Consider the following 12,925-nt stretch of genomic DNA (forward strand, 5'->3'; position numbering starts at 1 on the left):
GGTTTCCAAGAAGACACAGCAACCACATCTGCAATTCCAAGAGGACTGCAGCCACTCCAATTTGGACTGCACCAGCATGCTGGCCAGAGGGGTGTTAGGTTGTATTCTGACTTTGTCAGTGGTCTTCTTTTTGTGGTATTGCACGTATTTTTGGGTTTTTTTCTCTTTTCCCAATAAATTGTATTTCTGATTTAGAGTCTCTCACTGGTTTTGCTTTCAAACCAGAACATTGATACAAAATAAAGAGGAAAGCTGGCAGTCCTCACCCAGAGCTCTGTAGAAGGCTCTGTGGGGAGCACACCTGACGTTTTTGAAGCTGTGTGTTCAGCCCAGAGCCCTGGAAAGATGGGACTGGCCTGGCTGCCTCAGCCTGTTTGGCGCTGGCTCTTGCACCGTTCTGGCCGTGCTGGTACAGCACTCACTGCTTGCCCAGCTTCCCTGCCATGTGTTGTACATGTTCCTGACCCATAAATCCGGTGAGACTATTGCTGATGGAATAGGGAGGAGTCACACTTTGAAAGAACCCTCTCCAGTTCCCCTTTGTTTGAACAGAGGTAATTCAACAAGTCTATCCACAAATGCTGGAAGATATCCTCCAGTTCTGCCCATGGAGATGCAAATGGCCCTGAGCAGCCCAAGGGCTTTGGCAGGAAGGCCACTCCTTTCCAGGATTTCCCCAAGAGCCCCGGGTCAGTCTTTCCTTCTCTGTGCTCCCATCTGGCTACATTCCTACGCTGCCTCCAGATCATGAATGTGGCAGGGACACCCAAGCAAACCACTGTGCATGTGTGCCATTGGATCTTTCCTCCAGTTCCCACAAAGGCCATGCCAAACACTCCTGTCTGGCTTCCAGGTCTGCAATTTCCTCCTCCAAGTGCAGCTGGTGCTGCCGAAGGGTTACCTCCTGCTCCTTCATCCTCTGGACAATTCCTTTGTCATCCTCAGGAGAAATCCCATTCTTTCCAGGGGGCTGGTTGATGCTGACAATGTCCATCAACACCAGGTAACTATGGAAGAGTCCTTCAGCCATGGTTGATCCTTCCCTGAAAGAGAAAGAAAGGAGGACAGAGCCAAGATCCAGACTATATTGCCTTGGGAAGAGACAGGAAAGAGGCTCGCCCCTGGCAGGAAGGCTCTGGCCAGCCCTGCAGAAAGGCTGGAGGCCAGAGGTGCTCCTCAGGGCTCGCCTGCTGCTGCCAGTTCCAGTCCAGCTGCCCAAAGAGGCTCCATGAGCACGTGATGAGGAGGAAGAGGAGGAAGGTGTGAGACACAGGGACATGAACCTGAGCAGCCAGGTTTGAGGAGAGAGAAGCTCAGCATTGCAGATGGCAGAAGAAACCAAGCCCAGTCCCCCAAGCAGGAGGAGGAGAGGAAGGGCCCCCAAGCTGGCTGCAGGCAGACAATGGAGACCTTTCCCAAATGTTCCCAAATGGGCTGGGGGGAGGGAATACACGGCTCTTCTTTCCAGCTGCTCCCACCACTTCTGACCCTGCTGCGGTTGTGAGACAAAGCCTGATGAAATCCTGCTCAGCGTGGGCAACTGAGCCCTTGAAGGACTTAGTGTCAGGTCAAGGCTTCCTTTCCCTCCCAAAGCCTTTCCCTTGGCAGCCTTGGGCAGGGGATTCATCCTCCCTCCCTCCCTCCTTCCCACAGACCTGCTCGGAACCACTCTGTGGGCACTTTCCATTCTCTGTGTCCGTCCTCAAGTGCAGTGCCAACCTGGGTCAGTCCTGGCTCTGTCCTGAGCTCCCAGGAGCTCACAGGCTGAGATGGCAACGCTCAGACACACCAGGGCCCTGCCCCTGCCAGCAGCACCCCCACAAGCAGCAGCAGCAGCAGCAGCAGCAGCAGCAGCAGCTGCAGTCGCCTCTCAGCTGTTGGTGCCCCTGCACTGCAGCCCCTCCCGCTGGCACCAACGTTCCCTCGTGGCCTTGGAGACAGTCCTGAATCCATCCATGGGGTCACAGAGCCATGGAATCCCGGAGTTCCAGGTTCTGGAATCCTAGAGTCATTGACTCTTGAGAACCACACTCAGAGGAGGATGAGGAGGAGGACAATGAGGAGGAGAAGGATAAGGATGTGGAAGATAAGGAGGAGGAGGATGAGGAGGAGGATGAGGAGGAGGATGAGGATGAGGATAAGGATAAGGAAAAGGACGAGGATGAGGAGGACAAGCAGGATGAGGAGGAATAGGAGGAGGAAGAGGATGAGAATGAGGGTGTGGAGGAGGACGATGAGGAGGAGGAGGATAAGGATGAGCAGGGCAAGGAGGAGGAAGGGGAGTAGGAGGACAAGTAAATGGAGGAGGAGGACAAGGAGGAGCAAGAGGACAAGGAGGAAGAAGAAGACCAGTAGCAGGAAGAAGAGGAGGAGGAAGAGAAGGAGGACGAGGAGGAGGAGGCGGAGAATGGGTTGTTAAAAGAGCAGTTAAAGAATGATTCCTGGGAACCTGTCCCCATGGAGAACCCATCTCCAGATGTGCTCCATGCCCTTAACAATGGCCCCTGGGGAAATGGAAACCCCCTGGCTGTGCATGGCTGCTCCCAATGTGCAAATACAGCCCTGGACAGTGAGACTGGGACTGCCTGGGAAATTGTTCTGGGTGTGATGGCCCTGGCAGGGCCAGCCCAGAGGCTGCAGGGCTGGACCTTCATCCACTGGAATTAGTCAGGATAAATCAGAAGCAAATGAGAGTTAACAATAGAGGAACAGGAATCCAGATTCCTCCAGGACACTTTGGTTTGGTAACTGCTCACTGGAGCTTGGCCTTGCAAAGTGCTCATGTCATGGGAGGAGGAACTGATGCAGATTATCAAGGGGAAAATGAAGTAATTTGGTTAAAGGATAGTGAACAACATTGCATTATTCAAACCCATGTCAGGGTAGCACAATTATTGACACTTTTAGTGTTTAAAACAATTGGGGAAAAAAGGATATCCACCTGAAATCACTACTGTTGGTGGAGATAAAGGGTTTGGATCCAGCAGTGCTAATAATGGAGCCAGAGTGTGGGTCCAGAGGCCAAAAGGCCTCCCAAGGGAGCTGAAAAACAGCTCCTGGGAAGGACAGCAGTGTTTGAATCCTGAAACCTGGGCAGGAACGATGGGAATGTGTCCCTGCAGCCAAGTGCTCTGTGTGAGAACAAGTAGATATTACAGGAGATTGTTTTACACATCCTGCCAGACCAAATCCCCCTGTTTGTCCCAGTGTAAAACTCGTGACCTGGACTCCATCTAGGATGGAGCCAGGGCCAGGCTCTTGTACTGCCCAAGATATATCCCTTGAAGGCCTTTTAATGAATACCTGCTTTATTCCTTTAACACTGCCTAGCTCTGTTCTAGGCAGCCTCTCAAGGCATCACCACCAAACCAAGGGAGCACGGACCAGGTCTGGCTGGCTGGGCCTCCTGGGGACCACCTGACCACCTTGGCATGTCCAGGGCTGCTTCTCACCTGCCCTGAGGCACTGGGGCTCTGGGCTTTCCTTCCTATGGGAGAGAACTCTCCTTCTCCTCCATGGGCCATGGCCAAAACTGGGATTCCTCCTCCAAGACTCTGTACATCCAAGGATAGATCCCAAGTGAAAGCTGCCAGGACAGACAGGTCTGGCTGCCCTTGGCCTCTTGGGAGCTGCCTCTCATCTGCTTTTGAAACCCTAGGGCTTGGTGCATTCTTTCCAATGAAAAGAATTGTCCTTCTACTCAAGGTGTCCGTGGTCAAAATTGCGATATCTCCTCCCAAATTCCATGTATGCAATGATTCCTCCATGACAAAAGCTGCCAGGAAGAACAGGTCTGGCTGTCTCAGCCTCCCAGGAGCTACCTCTTTCTTCTTCTGCCTTTGAAACACTGGGTTTGTGCTTTCCTTCCTATGGAAAAACCTGTACTTCTCCAGATGTCCATATCTGAAACTGGGATCCCACTTCTAAAATTCCCTAGATCCAAGGGTTGCTCCCAGCCAAAATCTGCCAGTACCATCAAGTCTGGCTGCCCTTGGCCTCTGGTGGCTGCCCCTGCAGCACTGGGGCTCGGTTCTTACCTTCCCATGGAGATCACTGTGACACTGTGGGCACCTCATGGAACCAAGGGGATCATTGTGGCACCACTGGAGCCCATGGAACCAAGGGGCCATGGTGACACCACGGGGCTTCATGGACCCAGAGACCATTATGACTCTGTGGGGCCTGATGGAACCATGGAGACCATTCCGACCCTTCAGGGCCCCGAGTCACTAAGGGGGCATTGTGACACCTCAGGGCCTCCTGGAATCAAGGGACCATTGGGACACTGTGGGGCCCCATGGAAGCGAGGGAACATAGACCAGGTCTGGCTGGCTTGTCCTCCCAGGGGCCACCTGACAGGTCTGGCTGATCTTGGGATGTCAAGGGCTGCCTTTCATCAGCTTCTGGAACACTCCTCTGTATGGAAAAAAAGTCTGTTATTTCAGATGTCCATTGCCAAAATTGGTACTCACCCTAAAAAATTTCCTATTTGTAAGGGTATCTCTTCAAAAAGAATCTGGCATCACTGGCTGGCCTTTGCATCTGGTGTTCACCTCTTGTCTGTCCCTTAAACAATGGCGCTCTGTTCCTTCATTGCTATGGAAAAGAACTGGTCTTCATATCCAGGAACCATGGCCAAATTTAGAATTGGCCAATGAGCCCGGCCAGGCTCACAGAACCATCTGCAGCCCTGGGCAGATATTGACTCTGCCAGTACTGCCATCCTCCCTCCAGTGAGAGAAAAGGACACAGGGCAGGCACACAGAGGAGCAGCATGGACACACCGAGGGCAGGGAAGAGGAAGTTGAGTCCCAGATGGGAGGGATGAGGAGATGCCTTGATCTTGGGGCTGAAATCCTCTGCTAAAGCTGTGGAGAAGGATGTCATTGATACATCAGACAATCTTTTTCCCTATAAGGCATTGAAAAGTATGAGGAGATGACTTGTTTCAGCAAAGGCCTCCATGCTAAAGTAGGGAAATGTTGAAGTAGCTGTGATCTCATGAGAAGTCTGAACATTGAAAGAGAGAAGAGTGATGAGACCCTGTGCCCTCAGGGAGAAAAGAAGGCGTCTGTTCCCAGAGATTAAGATGATTTCATAAATAGATGAAGAGATACTTTGCTCTTAAACAGCTCATCTTGAAACTAATACCCCATAAGTTGGCATGGCCGCTAAACACAGCTGTGGGAAAAGCTGTGAAAACATGGGAGGGACTTCACAATTGAAGATTTTTCCAGGCAGTGGCTATTCATGGAAATGAAAAGCCATGAGATAAATGTTTTCTTGTGGAGAATTCTCCATAACATTAACAAGAGGTACTTCTCTCCTGATGTGAACTGAAGAAAGATTAGAATATTCTAGAGGTGGTAAACTGACTTGAAAATTTCAGGTTTTGTCTCTACATTGTCAGGTTGTATGGAGAGAGGATGTGATCTGAAAGTTTTGTTCATATTCTTATTACTCTTTCATTTAGTTACTGTTAATAAACTTTTCTTTACACTCTTTTAAAGTTTTGAGCCCACTTTTCCTTTCTCCTAATCCTATCTCACAGCAGGAAATGAGTAAGTATATTCTAGTGAGTGCACTGGTAATTAGCCAGCACTGAACCCACCACACTAATTGATGCGTTGACCAAGAAATATCAAATAGGCAAACGGAAACCACCATAGAAATCTTCCTGATGAACTGCCCCAGACAAGAGGGAAATCGAGGCACAGCCATGGTTTGTCAGGACTTGCTTGATCCTAATGAGCCCCGTGGTGCATTTGGAGCTGAGCCCTGGAACCTCAGGGCCTGAGAGGAGATTGCACAAACCTTTCCAGGAGGCAAAAGTCAGAAAAAAACCCCAAAGTTTCTCGAGGTATTAATGGGACCCACTGAGATCCATCCCCAACAACGGTTCCTGATGGACTCCTTGGAGGAGTGAACTGGAGGCCAGGATGGCACAAAAACCTCTCAGACACTCAAAATGGCACAAAAACCTCTCAGTTTTGGAAGAAGAATTCAAAGACCCTCACAAAAGTTGAGTATCTCAGAGTATTAATGAACCCCACTGAGTGTCAGTACAAAGCTCTCACAGGACTCATTAAAGCAGATAATTGGGGCCATGATTCCACAAACTTCTCACAAAGTCTGTAACAAAAGTGAAACACCAAGTACCTTAAAAGAACTGAGTACCTTGAAGCATTAATGAGCCCCACTGAGTGTTGTTACTGACAAAGCCTCTCCAGGGACTAATTACAGCAGATAATTGGAAGCCAGGATTGCACAAAGCTCTCAGAGACTGCAAGGCAAAAGCAAAAGCCAAAGTCCTTTAAAAAACCTGCAGTCCCTGGAAGCATGAAGGAGCCCCCAGGGCCATTCCTGACCAAGGCTCCCCAGGGACTCCTTCCAGCAGATCCTTGACCCCACTGGGATGTGGGCTAGGGGGGGATGCTGAGGGCAGGACCAGGGACTGACAGTGCCCAGCCTGGCTGGGGCTGTGCCAGGAGGCCCCAGGGCCTCAGGACAAGGTGTCTCCTCACAGCCCTTGGTGGCACAGACCCTGCTGTGCCCCAGGGCACCAAGACTTGGCTTCTCTTTGTCCCCACCTGGCTTCAGTGCCTCCAGTTCTCTGCTCTGCCTGGGGCCTGGGGACACTTTCTCAGTCGTGTCCCTCAGTGGGACCCATTAAAAGTCCAAGAAACTTTAGAGTTGGATTCTGACATGGAGTTCTCCAGAGGTTTCTGCAGCTCCCTCTCAGGGCCTGATGTTCAGGGCTGAGCACAAAGCCCCAGAGGGTCATTAAAGTCCTTGTGCTGTGTCTGTGCTGCTGAGCTGGGCCGGGCTCCTGGCACAGAGGGTGATCCTGGTAATCAAGCAGAGCTTCAAAAGCACATTTCTCTTGCTGAGCAGCTCTTCTGCCAGCCCAGCAGGGCTGGGGCACTGCCTGCAGCCAGCCCGGGCACAGCACAGAGGCACAGAGAGCTTCAATCAGTCAGGGCTGGGAAGGGGCTGAGAAGTGCCTGGGGCAGAATCACTGCCAGCCCTTGGCACAGGAACCTCTGGCTGCAGGACAATGCAGCTGCAGCTCCTGGAGAGATCTCCTAAAGCTGGAACATCCCAATGCCCACAGACCCTGTGAGTGCATTCTCTGCTCATCTCCTGTGCAGAGCAGCCAGGGGTGCCCAGGGCTGTCCTGCAGAGCAGGGTCCTGCAGCCCAGGGCGCTGTGCTGGGCCAGGGACTCTGCTGCCTGCCAGGGACAGCTCTCAGCCGGCCCTGGAGCTGCTCCCAGCGCTGGCCAGGAGCTGTGGGGGGAAGGAGCCACCCTGAGCAGGGCAGGTGCTGCTGCTGAGAGGGGCTGGCTGGGGCAGGGCTGCTCCCAGCTCCAGACCAGCTCCAGAGGGCACTTCCCAAAGAAGGTAAGGCTGGGTTTGCTGTAAAGGTCAGGAGCTTTCCTGAGAGTGTTTTCAATTTTCTGCTTGGAGAAAGATGATGAAGTTGTGATAATGATAAAAATATTTTTGCTTTTTATATATTTTTCATATATTCACAGTTCTGTAAATTACTGTTACGTAGTTTTAAAATTATAATCCTTAACTAACTCTATTAAACTCTTAAATAACTCTTTTTAACTACTATTATATATTTAATGTATTTATGATCCTTAATTAACTCTAGTATGTTTCCTTACCTTATCTTAGATTTTAGAACTATAACCTGTCTAAATACATTTTTCAAGTGCTATATAATCTTTTTATCAGAGAAAGAACCCACAAGAAGAGTATTTTGGGTTTTGAATGTGAGCAGTGATAAGAAAAACTGGGACAAAGAAGGCCCTGGACTTATTCCAGTGGGTTGAGCCAGGGGTGTGTAACTGGGTACTGAATCTCCCATTGGATGTTCCTGTTCAATATCCTAAATAATCAACATTAACAAATTGTTGAAATCAGGGGCTGGGTGTGCCTCATCCCCACTGGGACACCTGGAAGCTTCCAATAAAGGTCTGGATTTTACTTTACTGTTCTAACACTGTTGCAAGGGTTCTTTTTTTCTCTTTTGATTATAGACAACAGGGGAATGAGAGAAGCAGAACAGGACTTGTAGTCCCAGAATCACAGAACATTCTGAGTTGAAAGGGACACACAGGATCATCAAAGGAATGTTTGAACATTTACAGAGACTCCAGAACTGTGGCTTTGGGTGGTCAGTGTCTCTGCTGGGAGCCTCCCAAAGGGCCTTCAGCCACTCCTCAGCCCTGGGCAGCAGCAGCATCACCTCTGTAGGGCCCAGCAGGGCTCTCCTGAGCTGCCCTTGCCCAGCTGCACACAGAGCCTGCCCCAGCCAGGGCCCTGCACACAGGCAGGTTTCTGTAGGGCCGGGCCCAGGGCACACAGGGTGGGATGGGCTCTGTGAGTGCTGGCAGGGACAAGGCACCTCTCAGGAGGGGATGTCCAGGCCCGGGGAGATGCTCAGGGAAGCAGAGGGGGCTGAGCAGAGCAGTGCTGGGGGAACAAACCCATCCAGCCCCTCACCTTCCCTCAGCCACAGGGAATCCTTTGCCTCTCACATCTCTCAGTGGCAAACTCTAGTGCAGCAGGACTGCTGGGGATTTCTGACCTCAGAGAGCCAAGAATGATGTGTGGGTAGGAAAACAACTCCTAAAACCAACTCTTGCCCTCCTTTAGGTCTGGGAGTGCAGATGGTGTCAAGCCTTTCTTCAATAGGAGTGATTGCCCTGACAAATCCTGAATATCCAGCCTTGTCCCTCTGCCACAGGGCCACAAACCCAGGGCAGCAGGGCAGGGATGGCTCCTCCAGAGCCCCCACGCACAGGCCTGGCTGCTCCTGGCACACTCAGCCAGCACAGCTGGAGCTCAGGCAGGGACCTGGGTGAAGGTTTTCCCAGAGCAGGAACAAGGGTGGGTGAGTTCCAGCAGAACAGGCTGCAGGGAATGGCCCAGGATTGGCTCCAAGCAGCCTCTCCTGACTTGTCCCTGTCCTTTCTCCATGAACAGGTGCCCATGTGCAGCCACAGCAAATGTCCAACAGCAGCTCCATCAGCCACTTCCTCCTGCTGGCACTGGCAGACACGCGGCAGCTGCAGCTCCTGCACTTCTGCCTCTTCCTGGGCATCTCCCTGGCTGCCCTCCTGGGCAACAGCCTCATCATCAGCGCCGTAGCCTGCGGCCACCACCTGCACACGCCCATGTTCTTCTTCCTGCTCAACCTGGCCCTCAGCGACCTGGGCTCCATCTGCACCACTGTCCCCAAAGCCATGCACAATTCCCTCTGGGACACCACCACCATCTCCTACACAGGATGTGCTGCACAGCTCTTTTTCTTTCTATTCTGTGCAGTAACAGAGATTTCCCTCCTGACCATCATGTGCTACGACTGCTACGTGTCCATCTGCAAACCCCTGCACTACGGGACCCTCCTGGGCAGCAGAGCATGTGCCCACATGGCAGCAGCTGCCTGGGCCAGTGGCTTTCTCTATTCACTGTTGCACACAGTCAATACATTTTCCCTGCCCCTGTGCCATGGCAATGCCCTGGGCCAGTTCTTCTGTGAAATCCCACAGATCCTCAATATCTCATGCTCAAAGTCCTACCTAGGGGAACTTGGACTCCTTGCTTTTAGTGCTGTTTTCTTATTTGGTTGTTTTGTGTTCATTGTTTTCTCCTATGTGCAGATCTTCAGGGCCGTGCTGAGGATCCCCTCTGAGCAGGGACGGCACAAGCCTTTTCCATTTGCCTGCCTCACCTGGCTGTGGTCTCCTTGTTCTTTAGCACTGGCACAGTTGCCTACCTGAGGCCGCCCACCATCTCCTCCCCATCGCTGGATCTGGCCCTGTCAGTTCTGTACTCAGTGGTGCCTCCAGCCCTGAACCCCCTCATCTACAGCCTGAGGAACCAGGAACTCAAGGCTGCAGTGAGGAGACTGATGACTGGATGGTTTCAGAAGCATTAAACTGCTGGCAAATTTCTGTAAATCACATTAAATAAAAGTAATCTTTGATACTTCCTATTAATTTCATTATGGAGGTTATTTTCCACCTTGTTTTAGGTTTTTCAGTTTGTCCACAAAAAAGTATCATTTTTTGTGTCATTTCTCATTTTGTTTCTCTCTGTGAAACCTTCCCTGTGCCCACAGACATTTTCCATGAGTGGCTGCACTCTTAAAGGCTTTAAAAGAAACTAAAGTGTCTCCCAGCAGAGTTTTCTGCAGAGATGCCCTTTGGTTGCCTTCTCTGGGGCTGCAGCAGCAATGTCTGTGTGCAGAGCTGGGGCAGATCAGGGCTGGCACAGCAGCTGTGCCCAGCAGCAGCAGCACTTGGTGCTGCCAGTGCTGCTCCCGTGGCCCTGCCCCGCTGCCCTGGTGGCCCTGGTGTTGCTGCAGGGCCTGAGTGCTCTCGGGGCCGGGCACAGTCCTGGAGGTGGCAGTGCCGGGGCTGCAGCAGGGACAGGCCATGGGCACTGCTGGGGCAGCGCTGACGCCTCAGGCCAGGGCCTGGGGGCTCCAGGCTCCTTGCCCAGGCTCTCTCAAGAACACGGCCAGGCCAATGCTCAGCACAGAAAACCCCCGTGAGCAGCCCCAGGCTGGCCGTGGGCAGGCTGGGGGCAAACAGCACGGCTGGTGCTCTGCAAGGGCCCTGGGGGAGACGGGAAGGAGCAGCAGAGCAGGGGCTAATCCATCCCCAGTGTGCTGCACAGCCCAGGGCAGCATCCCAGAGCATCCTCATGGAGCTGCCAACAACATCCCCCCTCTGCAGCCCTGGCCTCTGCCCCAGCTCACAGAGGTGCCGCATCCTTGCAGGCACAGACATGGCAGCACTGGCTCAGCAGCCCCTGTTTGCATTGCACACAGCAGGTGGGAGCACCCCCATGCTGGTGCAGTGGGGACATGAACCTGAGGCAGCACAAATGCCATCAGCCCCTGGGGCCAGGAAGGGCTGGGGGACACCAGGGAAACCACTCAGCTTTGTCCTGGCCTCTGCAGTCAGCCAGAAAGTTTGTTCCCATCAGCTGGGAGTTTCCTGTCCCACTGCAGACGCTGCTGCTCAGAGCCAGGGCTGTCTGGCAGCTATCCCCAAACTGCCCTGAACATTTCCTTGGCTTCACCTTTGATTTCTTTACTCTTCCTGCCACAGATTTCTTCCTCTTGCCCAGCCCTGTTCCCTCCCCTGCACACAGCCCATCCCTGTTTGCCCTTTCCTCTCTGGCCCCACTCCCCATTGCAGTTCCTGACTTGGCACCATGGGAACGTCCCTTGGGGAGCAGGATCATCCCACAAGTGCTGCAGGAATTGTCTGCAGGCTCCTGCAGTGCCTGGTGCTGCTGCCTTGCCAGAGGCACCCCAGGCCAGGGGGGCACATCTGGGCTGCTGTGTCTGGCTGTGGGGCTCCCTGTTCTGGGCAGTGAGGAGGAGCTGCAGAGGCTCTGCAGGACTGACAGGATGGGCTTTGAGGCTGTGAGGAGAAGCTGAGGGACCTGGACTGGTGGAGCTTCTGAAGAGGAGGCCCAGGGCTCCTCCTGCAACTGCTGCAAGGGTGGTTTCAGGGAATCACAGAATCCGTAAGGTTGGAAAAGACCTTGGAGGTCATCAAGTCCAACCTGTGCCCTGACACTGTCTTGTCTCTTCTGAGCCTCCTCTTCACCAGGATCAACAACCCTGGCTCCCTCAGCCACTCCTCACAGCACTTGTGTTCCAGACCCCTCACCAACCTTCTTGCCCTTCTCTGCATACAGTCCAGCCTCTCCATAAATTGAAGAGGCTTCCTAAATTAGGGGTCCAGAACTGGACACAGCACTCGTGGTGCTGCCCAACCACTGCCCAGCACAGGGCAAGAATCACTGCCCTGCTCCTGCTGGCCACACCATTCCTGATTCAGGCCAGGAGCCATTGGACTTCTTGGCCCCTGGGCACTCTGCTGGCTCATGTCCAGCCTGCTGTCCATCAGTCCCTGCAGGTCCCTTTCTGCCTGGCTGCTGTCCAGCCCCTCTGTCCCCAGCCTGTACCACTGCAGGGGTTGTTGTGGCCAAAGTGCAGGACCCGGCACTTGGACTTATTAAACCTCACCTTGTTGGATTTGGGCCCTGGATCCAGCCTGTGCAGGTTCCTCTGCAGAGCCCTCCCACCCTCCAGCAGATCCAGACTCCCAGCCAGCTTGGTGTCACCAGAGTTCCATGAGTCCCCAGAGTGTCCCAATGGTCTCCATGATTTCATGAGCCCTCCCAGTGTCACAATGTCCCTTTGGTTCCATGGGACCCCTTGGTGTCACAAAGTCCCTTGGATCCTTGGGCCCTGCAGTGTCTCTATGTCACCGTGGCCCCCCGGGCCCTGCAGTGTCACAGTGGATCCTTGGTTCCATGAGGTCTGGCAGGCAGCAATGCTCTCCTTGGTCCCACAGTGTCACAATGGCCTCTTGGTTCCAAGGGCCACCACAGTGTCAAGCATGTTTCCTGCATTCCGTGAGTTCCTGAGGGGCAGCACTGGCCCCTTGGTTCCCTGAGGTCACAATGGCCCCATCATGACATGAGGTCCTGCTCTGTCACAAAGCTCTGCATGGTTCCACAAGGCCCTTCAGGGTCACAGTGGCCTCTTGGTTCCATGAGGCCTCAGAGTGCCACAATGAATTCCTTGGTGCTGCAGTGTCCTGGAATCTGACACTCCCTAAATTGGGGACCCCAGAACTGGACCCAGCACTCGAGGTGCTGCCCAACCAGTGCCCAGCACAGGTGAAATAAGGATGAAAAATAAAAACCCCACAATTCCAATAAAGATTTGTAAGGAATGGTATGTTTATTTACAGCACTGGACACACTGGGGACTCATTGCCCTTCAATGGACATGCGCACCCCTGAGAAGTCCCAAACCTTTTTTATTACCCTTAATTAATTTCCATAGGCATAGAATTTCACAATAGGTTCATGCATATTCAT

At 52.8% G+C, this 12,925-nt stretch overlaps 1 protein-coding gene across 1 annotated transcript in view; it reads left to right on the forward strand.

The window, feature by feature from the left end:
- The window catches only part of LOC110479977 (uncharacterized), a 152,960-nt gene that overhangs the window by 71,184 nt on the left and 68,851 nt on the right, over positions 1–12,925 (forward strand). Inside the window, 1 exon segment of the mRNA XM_085565443.1 lies at positions 10,305–10,328. Coding sequence (XP_085421569.1) covers positions 10,305–10,328 — 24 coding nt within the window.

The sequence above is a fragment of the Lonchura striata genome, chromosome 36 (assembly GCF_050655825.1).
Source record: "Lonchura striata isolate lonStrDom1 chromosome 36, ASM5065582v1, whole genome shotgun sequence".
Taxonomy (NCBI): Eukaryota; Metazoa; Chordata; class Aves; order Passeriformes; family Estrildidae; genus Lonchura; species Lonchura striata.